A 20,166-nucleotide genomic window follows, 5' to 3' on the forward strand; every position below is an offset into this window, starting at 1 on the left:
AAAATGATGAACTGATTGGTTTCATATTTACTCGAAATTGCTTTATTTCATGCCTTAGAATTGAAGAAAAAGAAGTATACGTGAGTCTTATTTCCTATTTTTTTTTCTCATATTCATTGTAACCGTAATAATAATAAATTTTTATAGTGTATACACCATTATAAACTAGCTATATGTAAGTAATTTAGGTTAATTCATAAATAATTAAAATTTAAATGCGGGACATCATCATCAATTATTCAGATAAGAATAATTGTTTTTTGTTTTTATTAAAGTAACATTTATCATCATCAATTTATCGCTAATTTTCCTCATAAACTATAATTAATTTCGTAGAATTTTTTAAAAAATATATGAATAATTCATTAATATTAACATGAAATTATTATAATTAATATCTAAAAAATATGTTTTATTATATAGATAATACATTTATACATCGTTATTCTATAGTTAATAAGTAGATTATTTTCATTTATAAATTTAAAATTTATAAATCTTCGTCTTTTCTTAAAAAAGTGTGATATTAATTTGCCAAAGTTTTATATATATATATATATGCCAATTTTTTATTAAAAAATTATTAAAACTTAAATATAAAACACAGTCTTGTAATTTTCATATATAACAAAATATTTAAAATAATTTTCAATATAATTTAGTTGATTTTTCTGAAAAAATATCACTCACAATTTACGAAGCGTTACGATATGTTACAGCCGTTACATCTATAACATATCGTAACGTAATGCTGGAGGAAAGCAACAAGGAATGGGTATTTTACAAAAATATTTCACAATAATAGGTTTCAACCATTGGCAATTTTTCGTCACAATGCTCTCAATTTTAGTAATATCTTGCCCCTGTACATCATACTTTTCCTGTTAACAAGAGTGAGTTAGGAGTTAGACTAGTCATTTATCTAACTCTGTTTTGAAGAAAAATTCGAATTGAAATAACGTGACTTCCGGAGTTCGTATATAGTTAATAAGGCCTTCTGCCCTTAAGCTCATCTATCTAACTTCGTTCTCGAGATTAGGAAAGGACAGATAAACAGGCGATGCCGGCGGAAATTTACAGGTTTACAATTTTTTTAAATTGTTATCCAATAGAAGATAGAAGAATAATTATTTTGATAATAACTTTTAACCTGGAAATTATATTCTCATATGAAATCACTGAACAAATGGAAACTAGTTATAAAATTTGTTGGTTTGTAGAAAAATTCATGTAATAGCTAATAAATTTTGATATTTCTAGTACACTACAAACGTATACAGAGAGCATTATTAAAAAAATAATGGCTCGTCGATGGCTTTAAACTAGTCGGATTTCTCCTCCCGAAGGCACTAAAAAGTTTTAATGTTTTTACATAATGTATTGTAGATGCAAAAGAAATTTTGACATAATTGATTGCGATAAAGAAATATTTGTTTAATGAAAGTAGTTTTGTCTTTCAAACTTTTATTTAAGAGATACTGCATTTACTTTTAGTCCCAGTCTTTTCAACAAGGTTTACTTGGCACGTTTTGAGTGAGTATATAACTTTTTCAGATTTATAAATGTCTATTTTCAAAATATGTAAAACATAAATAAAATATATTAAATACTGCAGCTATAAATAATTTGAATGTGAAATTTAAATTCGAAATTTTATTTTATTTTCCTTTTGTTGTATATAACAGAAGATCGGTCAAAAAATGACCCTCTCCGAAAAAAATTGAGTTATTTTCTGTATGTGTGGATGTTTGTGTTTGTGTGTATGGGGGAACACGATTTTACTTACCCTATTTGAAGATTAATAACTCTTGTGCTTTTTGTCGAAATTTTCTGAAATTTTCCAGGGAGGTTTGTGTATTAGGGGGGTTGATGCTGTTAAATTTATGTGGTTAAAGGTCGAGGAGGTGGAGAGATAAACGGGTCGTTTATTGTATCTCCAGGAGGGTCAGAGGTGAAGATTTTACTCGTTATAAGCATTCACAATTTTTTTATAAAACCCACCTCTGCCCTCAAAATTGCTTTTGCAATTTTATAATAATTAATTATATAAGAATGTTTTAAATAAAATATCATAATAGATGCGCCATACTCAATTTTAAATATTGCCGGGAAAGTTAAGCAACTTGTTGCTGGATTTTTTCATTCTTGAGATTAAAATGGAACCATAGCTTATCATCACTCCGCTCCACTCTAATATAAAACAAAAGCGGATAGGTAAACAATAATGTAACGTTTGCCATATGATATGGAAGAGGAGGAAAACTTACTGTGTTAGGCGATGTCACCAATACGGCAGCCATCTTAAAATTCGCCATCTTGGATTCAACTATAAGTTTTTAAACGGAAAGACGGACATAATTTATTCTAATTGAAATTAGTAAATCGTCAGTTATTAGTAACAATTCTGAACTGTAATATAATATAAAGTCGTGTAGTTGATTTTCCAATAAAACACTTTCAAATTTTTTTAAAAATATAACTGAAAAAATATATATTTATAAGAGAAATCATAAAATTTTATTACTGTTTGACGCAGAGATTTAATATAAAGTTATTTAGAAGTTAAAATTAGTTGAATGTGTGATACAAGAATAATGTTACTTAGGCACCATGTTCATCTTATAAGAAAGTTTAATAACTCTTTTACAGGATAGAAACGTAATCCTAGTATTTAAAGAATAATTATTGTAGTCTATATGCAAATAACTTTGTAAGTGATTTGCATATAGATATAAAAACAGACAAACCATCTGATTGTTTCATATTAAAATTATAAATATGAATTTTCTATATGAAAAGATTTTCTAGATTAGTATTTTTATTAACTCTTAATGTAAAAATATAGATAGATTAATTGCTAAATATTATATAAGATAACTTATGGTTTGGTTTTATTCGTATAAATCTAAATAGGGGTCAGTTTAAACGTTTTATAGAAAACTGACCCCTATAACGTGAAGAAAACCTGGAAAATTTCACGTGCCCGGCCAGTTGGCCAGGTGCGAACCCACGACAATTACCAGGTTTATTCACTCGGCCGCTGGTGAACTACATAATTGTGAATCACTTTATAAAATAATTATATGCAACAACTTTCGTGTAAAGCAGAATGTTATCCTGTAATGTTTCAATGTAACCTGATATCTTACATTATATCTTTTAAGCTATCTTTAAAATAATTACGGTTCCATTTAAATACAGAAGATATTAGAAATAATAGTTTGGAAATTATTTTTGATGTATAATTAGCCGAAAATGTGCAAGTATAAAGTGAATAAAGTTATACTATTAAAGCTGCATGATGACAATTTCATCATCAATGAGACGACTGGAAATATGAGAAAGTGTAAATGTCAGAATTTTCATTATAATTGAATAAAATATAATATTTTATTAAATTATTTTAAAATAAATATTTTTTCGTATCTTGAATTAATCATAATTTCATAAATATTTTCAAATTTTTCTGAAAGATTTTATTTTCGAATGAAATACGATATTAAATTTAATAATTAGGTTGACGTAGAGCAGGGATGAGCAACACGCGGCCCGTTAAACATGTTTATGCGACCCGCCAAGCATTTCTAAAATTGAATTTATTTTATCGACTTTCTCCCATCAATTTATTGTTATAAAATTAATTATAATAAAATGGTAGTACATACTAAACCGAAACAATTTTTTGTAACGAGTTACTCACTTGTCGTCGACTTGTTTAAACATGCAATACGAACGCGCCGCGTCTGTGCTTGTTTGTGTTTGCTTCTGTCACAAAATCAGTCAGACTGATAAGCTGTTAACTAGCAATTTTAGCAATTCTTGTGTTTCTTGAAAGGCGTGAGTGCAATATTATTGTCAAAAAAGGTAATAATAGAGTATTTTTTTTTATTCAAAATTAAGTTTTCCTACAAATTTTTTTAACTTTCAAATTTTTAATCCATAATAACATGTCGGAAAAGCAAACAAAAAAACAGAAGGTTGCGGATGAGCACAGGCATTTCCAAGAAAAATGGAAATTTGATTATTTTTCACTTTCGTCAAAGATAAAGCTGTATGCTTAATATGCTCCGAGACTGTGTCGACATTAAAAGAATTTAACATAAAAAGGCATTACGATACAAAACATGAACAACAATATAAAAACTTAACAGGACAACTCCGGATAGATAAGTTTAATCAAATGGAGAAATCAACAGGCTATTTTTAAAAATCAAGCTATTTTATCAAATACGGCAGTAAAGACTAGTTTTGTTGTCAGTCAAATACTGGCAAAAAAAAAAAAATGAAACCCTTCGTGGATGGAGAGATGATAAAAAAATGTCTGACTGCTGTTGCAGAAATAGCATTTCCTGATAAAATAAATATTATTTGAAACATTAGTTTATTAAGATTCACCATTGCAAGAAGAATTGAAGACTTGTCCGAGAACATAGCAACAACGCTTCGTGAACGCATTGCAAAATTCGAATACTGTTCTTTGGCACTTGATGAGAGTTGCGATATTAGCGATACAGCACAACTGGCTATATTTATACATGGTATAGACACCAAATTTAATATTACCGAAGAATTGTGTTCACTGAATCCAATGCAAGGGACTAGAACCGGCAAAGACCTGTAGGATGAACTAAAGCCTGTGTTGGAAAATTATTCAATTTTATTAGAAAAGATTATTGGTATATCGACAGATGGAGCAAAAGCAATGTCAAGCACGGAGGTAGGAGTATCGGGAAGGCTATTTCAAGACATTAAGAAGGTCACAGTAAGAGAAATATTCGTTAACCACTACATAATTCACCAGGAAAATTTGTGTGCGAAAAGATTAAGTTTGCCAAATGTCACAGTACCAATAATTAAACTAATCAATTTTATAAAGTCGCGCGCGTTAAATCACCGTGAATTTAAAGAATTCCTGAAAGATTTAGAAACTGAATATGGCGACGTGGTTTTTAATACCGAAATACGTTGGCTTAGTAGAGGTGCAATGCTAAAAAGAGTATACAACTTCAAAAAGCGAAATACAATTGTTCTTGGATATGAAGGGATATGACTTTTCTCATTTTGGTAATAAAGAATGGATGTGTGATTTTGGGTTTCTTATCGACATGACTCAGCATCTCAATGATCTTAATGTGAAACTTCAAGGCAAAGGACAGTTTATTCACAATTTGATAAAATTCAGGGTTTTGAGCGCAAATTAAAATTGTGGAAACAGCATCTTTTGCAGAATAATGTGTCTCGCTTTCCACATTTAGAAAAAGAAAACGTTACTACTTCTCAAAAATACGCACAATATATAGACATTTTAATCAACGAATTTCAATTACGATTCCAAATGTTCAAAGCTGAGAAGACAGCGGTTTCCATGAAAATGTTTTCCTCGCCATTTAATATCGATGTGGATACAGTTCCCGAAGACTTTCAAATGGAAGTGATTGACATGCAGAATAATACCGATTTAAAAAATGTATTTTTCTCAGTAAACATCGAAAATTTTTATAAATCTTATGTGAGCCCTGAGAAATTTCCGCTTTTGACAAAAAATGCAAAGCAAATGATGTCTGTTCGGAAGTACGTATGTTTGCGAACAATTATTTTCAACCATGAAATTAATCAAAAATGACCACCGATCAAGACTGAGTGATGCACGATTAGAAAGCTGCGTACGTGTAGCTACCTCATCGATTCCGGCTGATATTGATCAGCTTGTATCGAAAAAACAGTGCCAAATTTCTCATTAAAAATTTCAAGTAAATTCGTTTTTCTGTTCTTTTCTTGTTTGTTTTTATTTTGCATTAAAATTTGTATATGAAATCTTTACTTTTTTTTAAATTTTATATTTTTTTATTCTAATGTTTATTATAAATAAAGCTTTGTAAATTATTAATAAGTGTTACTTTATGTGCGGCCCGCCAAAAAATTTTAAAATTTAAATTGGCCCGTTGATTAAAAAGGTTGCTCACCCCCTGACGTAGAGGGTTTCCTAAGCATATTTTTCAGATAAACTTATTGCAAGTTCTGGTCATTCGAAACTTTATAGAAAAAATTATCGTATTGTACTGTAAGTCGTAGTTTTGTTTTATAATTAGCATTGTTTTCATGGCTTCAATACATAATTTCAACTTCACTTTTGACCACAGAGAAGTCACGAATAAAAATATTCTTTTTACAGAAGTTGTATTTCCTGATAAACAAAAAGAACTAATTTTACGGGTTAATTATTGTCACCCTGTATTAAAAGTTTGGAATTCCAGATCCTTTTCGTGCATTTTATTAAATATTTTGATTCATCTTTCAGTTACATTAATTTTTTTCTTCATTCAATATCTTCATGTGTTTGATTATTATTGTCTTTATCAGCGCTTATTGATCGAATTGTCGAATTTCATCTGTTTCGTTCCGTCCTCCTTAACTTCGTTGAAACTATTCTGTAAGTTATATTTCATGCCGCTTCTTCCTTAGTAGTATGCATTCAAATTAATCACCCTTATCAATACAGAATAAGCATTTCTTAACAAATTACAGTTTGGAATACAATATTTGAATGTGTTAAATATACCAATTAGCAGGAAAGAAACAGTAGAACGGTACGTTTAATCAGTCTAATTAGTATACATATCAATATACCTGAATGGATAAGGAGGTTAAGACATCAACCTACCACTCTGGATCAAATCTGGGAGTCGAAAATGTTTTTGGGGATGATGTGTTCCGGATAAGTCAGGCTGTTTCATTTGTGAGGACACTTAGAAAGCGATTTAACGAGGACGTGTTGCAAAGATGGCAGCCTTTCACGATAGTACCGTACTGCTTGTGAGAAGGATCAATTAAACTTAGCCATTCTGAAGATGTTAAAGGATGAGTTAAAGGATGAAGGAAATGAACAGTGTGTTCACACTGTTCATTTCCTTCATCCCTTAACATCTTCAGAATGCGGTCCACCTTGAACGGTATTTTTCGCATCGCTAAGGTCTTTACATAGCATCAGAGACTTGTATAAATAAAATGTTTGTTCCTCGTAGTTTCAAAAGTGCCATAGTGGCGTGTGTTTGGTATTTTTTCTTACGGAAATGTGTTCTGAATTTCCTTAATTTTTACTATACCAGATTGGTTGCATTTGGGCTGCTAAATATTTCTCTAGACAGCGTTGACTAGCGTCACTTTCAAAATGCTATCCCGGGTACATAATAAATAATAAAAGATTTTTATTAAATAAAAAAAAAATATTTTAATCATTTATATTTAAAATTCAGGAAAGGTTTCAGAAGATTTTCATATTCCAGATCAAAATGCTTTCTTAATAGTTTAAAATAATTCAAAGAAAACATTTTAACAATTTTGTGCAGTTAGAAACATAAGTGAAAAGACAAATTAACGAACGAATTGAACAATTATAATACAAACTTTCTGTTTCTATTTAAACAATTCTCTGAACGAAGCTTTTATTCCAATAAAATTAATGATTTCTCCGCAGTCGTTTACTCGGAAGTATTGATTATAACATCGAAAACTTTTAAGAAACGATAGAAACAGCGCTCTGTAATATTACTGTATATTTTGCCAGTTTAATTATCACATTCCACAATTTTAAATATTCGAATGTTTTAATATCTTTGAAATTTCCAAGAATAATTATAAATAAAATTAGGAAAATAATTTTTAAAAATCTATTTTAATAATAATTTGTTACAGATTTGGAAAATAACACTTAAGTTATTCATTTTTAGTATTTTTTACTGAAATTTCTGATTCTTTTCTGTATAAAATCTAATCATTTACATTTATTTTTCAGGGTATAATTAAGATGATAATTTAGAAACGATTATAAAATTTTAAACAAAATTAATTATAAGTTTATTAAAAACTATTTTAAATTACCTTTTACGCAGTTTTTATATTCTTTATTAAGACTGGCAAATTTATAATATTAATATTATAATAATAATATTAATCGATGATTGGATCCTAGATTATTGTTTATTTAAGTGGAAAAAGACAAAGAAATATAAGTAAAAATGTTATATTCTGTAGCCATGGAGATTAACCTTAGACTTTCCATTATCAGGATTCTAGATAATTACAAATTACTGTAATTTTTTCTTCCTCGGATATTCAGTAATCGCTTGATTTTTTCCATTTGAAAGTGTATCAATTGTCATACCAGAGCTGATGTGATACTAAATAATTTGTTTTGTTGGGCTGTAGTTTAAATAGATCAAATACTCGAGACCAGATATAGAAAATTTAGGGTCAAAAGGTCCTGATTAACTATATACGAATTTCCGGCATGGAGCAGAAGTCACGTTATTTCAATTCAAATTTTTTTCCTGAACGGAGTTAGGTTGACTGGCATGACTCTGTTGTTAACAGAAGAAGTATGATGTACAGGGGCAAGAAACTACTAAAATTGGGAGAGTTGTGGTGAAAAATTGCAACCCGGCATTGTGACGATATCATAATAAATAATTGCTTGTTCTTCAATTTAGGATCGATTCTGTAGGCTGCAATGTAGATGTAAAATTTATTCTAGAACTTAACTCTAGAATTCAGTTCTAGAATAGATATAGAGTTGAGTTGATTAATTAATTAATTAAAATAGAAATTTTGAAAGTAATGATTAGGTATTTTAACAAAAAAATGCACATAAATATCTCTTTATAGAATAGTTATATAAATATTCTATTTGATAATGATATTATAACAATAATAAAAGATCAAGGCAAAGTAATTTGATGCTTATAAAACATGCAATCATGCTAATAATTCCTTTCGTAAGTGAATTATTTGGATATAGTCTTTGGATTTGTAACCTCAAATAGTTAAGTTTTGATTATAATACTGTGTAATTTCTATACAAGTGTATTTAGTATAATTTTATACTTTAAATATAAAAATATTACTAAAATAATATTCATAACTTCGTTATATCTTGGAAATTTTTAGATTAAATAATTTGGTTTAAAGAAAATGCTATTATAATCGTATATCTTGTCATTATGAATGAATGATATGGAGATGGTGTATTATCTTGAAACTTGTGTAAGGGTCTGCAATATATCTTCAGATATAATGCAGACCCTTACACAAGTTCATTAAAAGACTGGAGTTCAAGGAGAGTTTCTTAACAGTTTATTAAATTTTACAGTATATAAACTGTACATACAGTAACAGAATACAGTAGACTAAAGAGGAACTGAAAGTGTACAAAATGAATGTTACGTACACAAACAACACAAAGCAACACACACAAACAACACAACACAGCCACACGTACAGTATACTGTTTAATTTTAATTGTATTTAATTTTTTAATTCTACTCATATAGTTGGGGGGTTAAACTTTCAAAAACTGCCGTGTGCACGAGCTAGATGTATTGAAAACTTTGAAAAATAAGAGAGATGCTAAAATATTTGTCACTCGAATTCTTGTAAATTGTAACATGATTTTTAATACTTCGTAAATAAAATATTTTAATATAATTTATTAATAAATTAATATATTCAAATTGATGTTTTGAAATATTTTGTTATACATTAAAGAATGAATTTTATACATTTATTTATTTATGAATTTATTTAATCTTGAACTTATTCAATATTTAAATCTTCTTTAGACTATATTTCAATTAGAAAACAACGATATATTTTTCAATTATTTTAGACAAATTAACATTTAATTTTATATTTTAAGTCTTATCTTCGTAGAAAAGAGTACAAAAAAGAAAATAATTTTGTAATATTTAAATGAAATTATGCATTAGTATGGAAAGTAGAATCCAGTGGATTTTTATTTATCATACTGGATTTCATTCACGAAGATATTTGGGAGTTTTTTTTATATTTTTATGATAATTATTCTAAATGCAAGGCTTAAGCTAAAATTTTGATATTTATTCAGCTTTGTCTGGATACTACTAAATATCGAGTTTACATTTTTATAAAAATTGATTTAGTCGAGTGAAGATTTTTTTGTCTTTCTTTCTAGTAGTAGTGTTTTCTACTGTGTTCGATTCTTAACGAATGATTATATATGCTTTTGAGACTTTATACCGCTTAGGTTCATGAAACTCACTTCTATGAACTTTTAAATATATTTATTTTAAATATGCACAAAAGTAAACAAACAATTCATGTGTGAGGGGCTAGCCGAGGAAATAGAGTGCGTTGTGACTCTTATACCACTTAATCGGCTGTCCAGTTGGGAAAACTGGCCCGCAGAGTCGAAGGATGGCTTCCTAAGACTTTGATGAGAAACAGGAGTCTGTGAGGATCCCATGTAAGATGTTTTCCTGTTACTAGCCTAGTTATAGCGTTAGGCACGCTAATATTCGTTAAATAGCCGAGGGGCTATTTTAATACACAGAGATGTCATATTTTTGCTTTTCTCTACTTTAAAATAAGGGATTGGACTTTAAAAGATGGGAAACGAAAGTTCTGTACTTTCGTTATCGGAGCGTTTCCGTTTGAAACTTCCTTCGAAATAAACGCAAAATTTTGAGTGAAAATTTTGAATAATAAAAATGTAATTTATATGGCGAATCTCATACATAAAAAATTATACAACGAGACGATGGTGTGGGCACTAACTTTAAAAATTCATTGTTCGCCTATCTTAACAATATGTTTTCTGTTCAATCCTAGCATCAAATGTGATTGTTCCTTTTGTTCCTTCTTCTTCTATCTCCTATTCTTTTCTCTGTTTATCCTTACTCGTCTGTTTCCCATCTTACGCACGTTCTTTCCTGGCCCTTCTGGCTTTCAAGGAAACAGGATCATATCTCTCTAACCTACTGACTCGAATAGGGTTGTAATAAAAATGCCAAATAGTCACAAGTTTTTCCAAGAAAGGTCGCTACTAATCAGAATGATACAAACTATTTAAAGGATGGTAACCAACTAAATCCTTTAGCTACAGAATCGACATAATTCGTATTATGTTTCTTTTAATCAATATTTCATTAAAAAAAAAACTCTGTTTTAAAACTTAATATTTTAATCACAAAAGTAATATTTATGATAGCTTTTATTTAAAATAAATAATTTGTTTTGCTTAATATTGTAAGGATATTAAAATTAACAGACATTAAGTTAGATATATTTATTTATTTTAAGTTTTAAGATAAGCAGTGACATATCTGAGAATGAAGTAATTAATAAATTTCAAATCATTAATTTTATTTTAACATTTCTGAAAATTTTGGTACAAAAGATCATTAATACATTCGCATAGGAATGTAATCTTGCAGTGGTCAAACAATTAAAGTGACCATTAATCATTAAAAAAATTAAATCAATATTCGTTGAATCTGAGAGAGAGTTAATTTTCGTAGATTTAACAAATTCTAAAGACTTGTATAATTTAGATAACTTCGAAGTTTGATTATTAAATTTCTCATTAACAAACCACGGAAGTTTATGATATTATAAAAATTTGATTTCGTTTTCAAATTTCTTTTCCAAATTATAAGTTTAGATCATAAACCTTTAGGCTTGTAATTTTATAAATTATTATATCTGCTCATATAAATAAACTCATTTAAAATTTTTATGTGCAAAATAGTCAATAAAATAGAATATTAAGTTGAAACATGAATAATAATTTTCTTAAATGACATTCGGATAGCCGAAGCGGTTAAATCCTCAGCTACTTCTTTGGGGGATCCGGGATGGAATCCAGGCGAGCAACATCGGAAAGTTGTCTCGGTGTGGATAAAACCACTGAACACTGGGTTGGTCGCGTACTCTCACCTCTTCGAAGTGCTGGCCACGTGGAATTTTCCGGACTTTCTTCACGTGTCTCCCACTACTTTGGCAAATTGCTCGTTGTCATATTCTATCGATCCAATCCAATCCCAGATATGTCGGGCTCGTCCCTTACTTGATCGAATCCGCGATAGACTTGCCTATAGGGTGAAAGCCAAAAATGAAAACAGTTTCTGAAAGAATTATAAAATTTTAAATCTCATTAAACTAATGTGCATTACATAAAATGGCAGATTATGTATTAATTTATGTGAATACTGAATAATTTTCAATAACGATATAAATTAATTTTCCTAAATTTAGGATTTTCGGCAAGAATTTGGAAGGATGCTCTATCCATAACACTTTTTCTGTTTCCTATTGTTTACATTAAGAATAAAACTACAAATTTAAATACAGCTATAGAGTAAATAAACATTAGGGAAAAATTATGCACAATAATATTCTCGATATTCAAGCGGATTTTTTTTTTAATTTTTAATGATATTTCTATATCAAAAGTTATATTGTAAATCTATACCTTAGATGATTTAATTTTATTACTGCAATTTGTATTTTAATATAAATACACAATGTGAAATAAATAAAGATATATAATTTTCATGTAAAATTAAATTTATATTTTTTATAATTCTAATATATATTAAGTCATAATTAAACTATCGCTTCTAAATTTAGTGTCCATATTTAATGAAGATGAGATTCATTATTTTTGCTTATGAAAATTATACAGATTATTATGTTAATGTACGAGGGAAAGTCATTAAATAACAGAAATTTTACAATACATTTATTACAAAGATACTTAAAGAAATTGCTGTGCTATATTTTTCGACATAGTCATCCCTTTGGTCCACTGGTCCACTGTTTTGGTGTGGATATTAACCAACTTTGAATCGCTTCTATTATCTTGGTGACATTAACAAACTTCTGGCTTCGCAAATGTTCTTTCAAAGGTCCAAACAAATGAAAATCGGATGGAACCAAGTCCGATCTATTGATATATGGTGGATGTCATCACTTCAATTTTTAAGATCACTTAGTGTATCCACTTTATATGTTTGTGATCAATGGACAGCTGTCTTAAGATCCATTTGCTAAACACTTTCCTATATCCCAAGTCATTATGCATAATATTGTGCGCAGAGCCGTGATTCATGTTAAATTCTACGGCAATTTCATCAACAGTGACTCGTCTGTAGTCTTTGTCTCAGATGCCATGCTCGCTGGCCTCCCACTCCTGTGTTCCCACCGACGTTTTGTCTTCCGTTATTAAATCTTTTCACCCATTCATACACTTTCCCCTGACTCAAACAATTGTCTCCATCTTGATTTTTCTGTAGATTTCAGAATGTTTTACTCCCTCTGACTATAAAAATTGAATGGCACTTCGTTGCTCTTCTACAGTGCAATTCGACAATGAAGTGGCCATGATGTATGAGCTATTGGTTGTGAGAATCAAGTGGTATTCGTCTGCATACCACTTAATTCTCACGACCTCCATAGAACGTATTGCTAAGGAGAATGTACTGTACTTAAAGTATTCTATATATATATATATTTAATGGGTACGCTTAAAAATTATACAGAAAATATCAAAATTAAAAAGAACTGAATAAATTCTGCTATATATTTACATAAGTAGATGAATGAAAATATTGAAATATATCTTAAAAATTAATTACAATATAATCCTTTAATTCAAAATTACACACCGAGTTTATCATTTCGAATTATAGGATTACATTATAGATTACAGCTTGCTCTATTTTGTTTAGGAAACATTTACAAACATTCACAAAGTGTATTAAAAATTGTAGTAACCGTGTTTGAAAAATTTTATTTAATCTTTTGAAGCTCATGATAATTACTTTGAAATATACTTTCTCCAACGATTTCTGCAATTATCCAGGAAAAATTTAGGAAAATCTGCTTCTTTCAGGAATCATAAAAATTTTCTTCGATTGGTTTTCTATGAGTTCTGTTAACTCAACTATTTTCGCTATAAAGTTGGAACTACAATTCTTCTACAACCAGCTCACCAATGGATAAAATTGCTGAACAATTGTTCGCAGGTTTGCGTCTCACCAATACGCTGCTACGTGGAATTTCTGGTGTTTCTTTATGTGTTTTGCACTTAAATAGGCCTCCTGGAAGTCTTCTCCCCTTTGCAGATTCCGCCAATTCAATCTTCCTCAATCATCCTATATTTCAGACCTAATTCAGACCAAGTGAAGAGACTTAAGGACTTTTTTTTAATTAAAACTTGAAAACATTTTTATAAGAAAACTGTTTGAATTATTAATAATAGAATTCATAGAAAACTAATCAAAAAAACTTTTTGCCATTCCCGAAAGAAGTTAGCTTTACAAAATGCTTCCAGAATTGCAGCTGAAGAAATGTGTTCAGAATGTACTGTACATTAAATATAGGTATTTAGGCCTATCATACACAATCTGGAATATTTACTCATTTCTAGTAGTTTTCGTATATATTTGTTTTTATATTATCTTTAGAATATTAAAAGAATCTTCATATCTGTAACTGTTATGATTGGGTCTAGATAAAAAAATGCTCCTCCTTATAAACTGTATAGGTTAGAATTAATTAAATTTATATCGTGTATTTGAATATTAATCAAAGATTTCAAGTTATCTCTAACATTATTTCACGTTACGAAACTCTTCGGATATAATACTTTGATATTTATATATTAATTAATGTATATTTATAGTTACAGCAAAATACTGAAAAATCACTATGCAAGAACTACGAGGAAACAAGAATATTGGGATTATATCCATATTCATCATTTGGATCTCTCTGATTGAAGGTAAACTTTGCTAAATTATTCTTAATTTTCTTTTTTAATTTTAAATATATTTTTTATTAAAAATTTAATTTTTATAACAATATTTTAATATCCAAACCTCAATCTCTTGTTTTTTAATTATTGCTGTTTATATTATCAATATAATTAACATCTAAATGTGAATTTACTCTTTTGGAATAAATCAAGTAAATTTTACTTATCTCTAAACGTTAAATATATGTTTGGGCTGCAATTTTCAAATTGTAAACCTATAAATGAGTTACTGGAAGAAAGTCGGGACCAGATATGGAAAGCTTAGGGACAGGAGGACCCGATTAACTATATAGGAACTTCCAGTCTAGAATGTATTTTAAACCAAACAAATTAAAAATTGCAGTCCAGTTAAATAATTTTGCTCGTATTTAATATTTTTAACTTACTGTAATAATAATGATAATTTCGGAAACTTTTATTTTATTATATTATTATTATTATTTTAAATTATTCAACTACTTATGCTCATGCTCACCAGTGACCGAGTGAATTCCTCCTTCAGTGTAACATTAAATTAGTATCATTTAATATTAAATGATACTAATTTAACATTAAAACAACAAAGATTTATTTAACAAAACGTTATTGTCGACAGATACATATAAGAACTACTAGCATGTAGACTTATCTAAATGCTCCTACGCGAGAGCGAGTTTACAATTAGTAGCGTAGAGATAAATATCTGTAAATATCGGTTATTTCTTGAGAGGGTGTATTAAAGCTTCTCGCAGCGGTAATCCGTTAAGTGCTCCTTCGTTCTTTTTCTTTCAGGGAAGAGAGTCCTTGTAATACACTGTAGATAACTTTTGCTTGGTAAGAAGAGATGCGACAGTTCTGGAAAAAATGGGAAGAGGCGAGATCTTCTTTGGCGAAGCAATGGGAGAATTGACTCTGTCTGACCTCTTACCTTCCCCTTTTATTCGGTTTCTCTTTCCATTGCATCCGTATGTCCAAATTTGGTAAAAATTATGTGGGAAACTGGACCATTGTCCAATCTAAGATTATTTGCAAAACTTCCCGAAATGAAGTTAAAAGTTGATAAGATCCTGTTAACTTTTTTGTTGAATTTAACTTTTTAACTTTTTACTTTCTTTCCATAACCAATTACACCTTAACCAATTCCAATTCCTTGACCTTAACCAATTCCTTAACCAATTACATAATTTCATAAATTAACAGAAACAATAGTCCGTGTTCTCACATAATAGTTGATAAAACCACTGAACACCAGGTCGCGGGTTTGCTCCTCGCTAACGAACTGGCACGTGGAATTTTCGGGTTTTCTTCACGTGTCTAACAGTGACAGGGGTCAGATTTTCGTAGAAGTCATCAACGATGTGTTTCGCGTATTGCGTTGACTTATCCCATCAGTTCAACCTTTACATTCGGATGACATCAATGTTTCATGGTTAATGAGTTTTTATTAAAATTAAATTAAATTTTAATACAATTTTCTGTTTATATCACAAACGACTATAGCAATTTATTTTTTGTCAGAGTTTAAAACGGATTGATTAACTTTAAATATCAAGCATAATTATTTGCATAGAATTCCTTATATTTCAGAATAATGTTCTGCTTAATAATTATTTATTATATTTTAACATTACTCTTTCATATTTAACTAACAAGTAGTTGTTTAGAAAAAAAATTACAAATTCTGTATGAGAAAAATTAGACATTTTTTTAAATAAAAGTTGTATTATAGGCACTATATTGCTTTTTAAAAACGTGTTCTGAATGCTTCTAACTTATATATTTATATTTAAATTAATATAACCTAGATTTAAAAGTGGTTTGGTTTGTTTCATGAGATATACGGCAACGCAACACATGGGCGATCTGCCAAGTCGGGTGCCTCCCTGAAAAACTTTCTATGGGATACTGGCTGCTATTTAGAGGCGCGAACCCGTTACCAATTAAACAGTGTTCAAGGGTGTTTCCTGAACACTGTTTAATTGTTTTTTCTTACAGAAGGTAGATTACGAAATGCTAGAAAATTGACATTACTTTCTTATAATGCTAAACTTACATGAAGTTCATCATTCCAATATAAAAAAAATGTTTACATATTAGTGAATTAGTAGAATGCTGGATACTTTTTCTGATTATATTTTGCAACTCATATATGAGTTTCAGCGTATATTTTATTCTTACATAAAAGAATCTCAGAAAAAATTCATTCATAAGTTCATATTCATTTTCAAGGTGACTTCAAATAATAAACCATTATTCAATGTAATTGTTATTATGTTTATAAACTGTGTTACTATTTTCACTAAATTTCTTTATGTTATTTAAGTTTAATGTAGTAAAGAAAATGTAGAAATGTAGAATGCAATCAAATTACATAATAATATTTGAAAAATTATTCAATGAGTGATTTTGTTATATTTTTCCAAGCTTTTCATTAGACTTTCCATTTCTTTAATTATACTTTCAACTTAAAAATTTATCACTGGCTGATTCATGAATAAAGTTTAGGGATTAAAATGCCATCATTTTAATAAGAAAAATTCCATAACTAACTAATATAATAGTTATAAATTTCATATCTAGTATCTAATATCCGTGGCATCCCCCGTCGACAGATCGCCCACGTATTGCCTGGGCGATCTGCCGAGGGGGATACCTTCCGGGAAAACTTTTTATGATAAACTAGCCCCTATTTAGGCATTACAAACGTGAAGAAAACCCGAGAAAAACCACGTTAAACTGAAAAAACCCGGAAGAAACCATGGAAAAAACCCGGACAGCCCATTGACAATGCGCGTTTTCGGTGGTTTTATCCACTTGGCCACTGGTTCTAACAGAGAAATGTTCATATAATTTAAAATCTGAATATATATTTACTTTCGTAATATAAATATGAAATATAAAACAAGAAAAGACAACGAAAACTCGTTTATTCGTTCCGCAAAGGATATGCCTTCTTTAGAGACTATTTACTGACGTAAGGAATATTGCTCAATGTGTGTTACATTGTTCTAGAGTAAAATTTATTCGTAATGTTAAAATAACAAAATAAAATGTCACTTTAAAGCTGGCCTTCGTTACTTACTGTGTTTTGTTTGGTGTATTTTCCTGTAAAGCGTTCCCTAGCGGAAGTTTTTGAACTAAATTATCTGTGAATTCGTGAATTGCCCTTGGCGTTTCAATTCTCAGAATCATTGATACACCAATTTTCTTCTCTCTCTGTTTCTATTGAATCTAAAATTTGATTAGTTTAATAGAAAAATACGCAGATTTTTGAAAATTTCAAGTAAACAAGAAAAGTTTCTAAAAATATTAAAATTAATTAATCTAAATTTCTAATATCTGACATTGGCTGAAACGTGTAGCTTTGTCTTCGTACTTGATATTGATGAGATCTGATGGTAACCTGACAATTATTGCAAGTGTTAAGTGAAGTAATAATTTATTTACATTGCTCTAATAAATAAATTAGCGAATAACGCATTTCTTACCGTAAAATAGTTTTCTGTGAGACTCTGCAATTTGATAATATTAATTGAATTATTATATTCTACATTTACTGTTACAGATTATGAAAATAGTTTAAATATATTCAGAAAAAAAAAAATTGCTTTATAAATGAACGATCGTGGGTTCGCTCCTCTCCAACGTAGAGTTTTCCGGGTTTTTCAAGTTTTTAACACTTACAGGAGGTCAATTCTCCATCGCCACAAGTACTTACACAGGATTTTTAAAAGGCTTGGGTTAAAAAAAATACATATATTTCTTCATACCCACAGTTTATTCACGTATGCAATATAGTTATATGGACGTTGTTTGTATTATTTTTAAATTTTTTCCCCCAAATGGGGGTGAAGAAAGCCGAAACTATCCGTATACACGGCTGGAATTATTATACATAATGTAATTCTCGCTATATACTAAAGTCATCTGTCAAAAATATTTGCGATGTATGAAATTTACTAGAAGCTTGAATATTGTATTAACTTATTAAATTGTATGACTAGAGACGTATTCAAAATTTTAATGATTATACTGGCATACAATACATGGATTTAAAGGAAAATATAAATGTAATTCTTACTTTTTACACGAAATAATGTATATTTAATATAAGGTATATATGCAAAGAACTAAACAACTTTATACTATTAAAAATCCTATTTATATTTTTATAATTATTTAAAAATAATAAACAACGTTTTATATCTGAGTTTAATGAATTAATAATAAGCAAAGGGAAGGTTACATTGAAGATAAACGTCGTGTTAATAAACAGGAATTTCATAAAATGGAAATTAATATGTTACGAGTCAGATCTTAGAAGATAATTGATTGATGAACGTTGTTATAACAACAGAATAATGCCTGTGGCAAAATTGAACAATATATATATTGATTGCTGTATAGTTGTATTATTATTCATCCCGAAGTACTGGCAAATTTCTTGTATTCATTTCTGTACCACGAAGTAAAAACTTTTACTCTTTTCTGCTCACAAACTTTTCTGTGTTTATTTAAAGATTTCGATCTGAAGATAACAACATTGAGAACTAAATGCATAATTTTAACTCTATTTAACTGGTTTTCTATATTTATACACAAATTATACAGTAATTTATATATACTTGGTTGTTTCCGTTTTAAATTTGATGTGAAATACATGTCAAGCTCTTGAAAAAACTTGGGTTATGACCTCGTTTACATGTATTTTCACTTATTGACTGTAAAATATTTTAATAAATTGTCTCTTATACATTATACATTAAATTACTTCCTTAATGGAAACAGTTTATTAAAATATACAACTAGCACTAAACTCAGACTAAAATTAGCAATCAATTTTTTAAAACAATTGTAAGGAAGAACCCTCTATGGCATGCTTGCCCTTAAAATTTATATTGTAAATTATTTATATAATAATTACGTAAAATATGTAATTATTTTTTTATTGATATAAAAATAGTTTTAACAATAGAATAATTAATTTAATAAAAATATAAAGAAAATATTTTTATAGAACAAAATTATAAAGCGACAATGTTGGATACTGTCACACGGTTTAGTCTAGAAATTAAACTGTATTTGCCAAGTGTTTTAGTTAGTAATAACAGTAATAAGAATTTCTAATTTTATCTCAGTTCTGCTGGCTTCCTGTTTTGAAGTTCAAGATTAAATTTTATCTTTTGGCATAACGTGACTTTCCCATTCGACCTTATTTCTGAACTTATTTTACCATCATTTTGCCTCATAAATAATAATATCCTTTATTTCTAGTATTTATATATATATAATTATAAAATAAATTCTAATAATACTAATCAAATTAACAGATTAATTATAATTTACAAATCTAGAAAAAATAATTAAACACGTGTCTTTATATCTCGTCCCCTTTCTCACTCCTTTATCTTGAGGATCTCCTCCGCCATTTTTAATATTTTTAGCTGTCTTTATATTAGTCTAAAGCATGACTAATGTTTTTCTCAACATTATTTTGAAACTCTCGAGAGTTTTAAAATGAAGTTATTTAACAATGAATTTACGAATTTATAGCTTTG

General features: G+C 28.9%; 1 protein-coding gene across 1 annotated transcript in view; it reads left to right on the forward strand.

Annotated features, from left to right (window-relative positions):
• The window catches only part of LOC136989703 (uncharacterized), a 60,920-nt gene that overhangs the window by 15,506 nt on the left and 25,248 nt on the right, over window positions 1-20,166 (forward strand). Inside the window, exon 2 of the mRNA XM_067287941.1 lies at window positions 14,498-14,596. Coding sequence (XP_067144042.1) covers window positions 14,524-14,596 — 73 coding nt within the window. The 5' untranslated portion in view covers window positions 14,498-14,523. The remainder of the gene's footprint in view (window positions 1-14,497; window positions 14,597-20,166) is intronic.

The sequence above is a fragment of the Centruroides vittatus genome, unplaced genomic scaffold, assembly GCF_030686945.1.
Source record: "Centruroides vittatus isolate TY-2023 unplaced genomic scaffold, ASM3068694v2 scaffold_752, whole genome shotgun sequence".
Classification (NCBI taxonomy): domain Eukaryota; kingdom Metazoa; phylum Arthropoda; class Arachnida; order Scorpiones; family Buthidae; genus Centruroides; species Centruroides vittatus.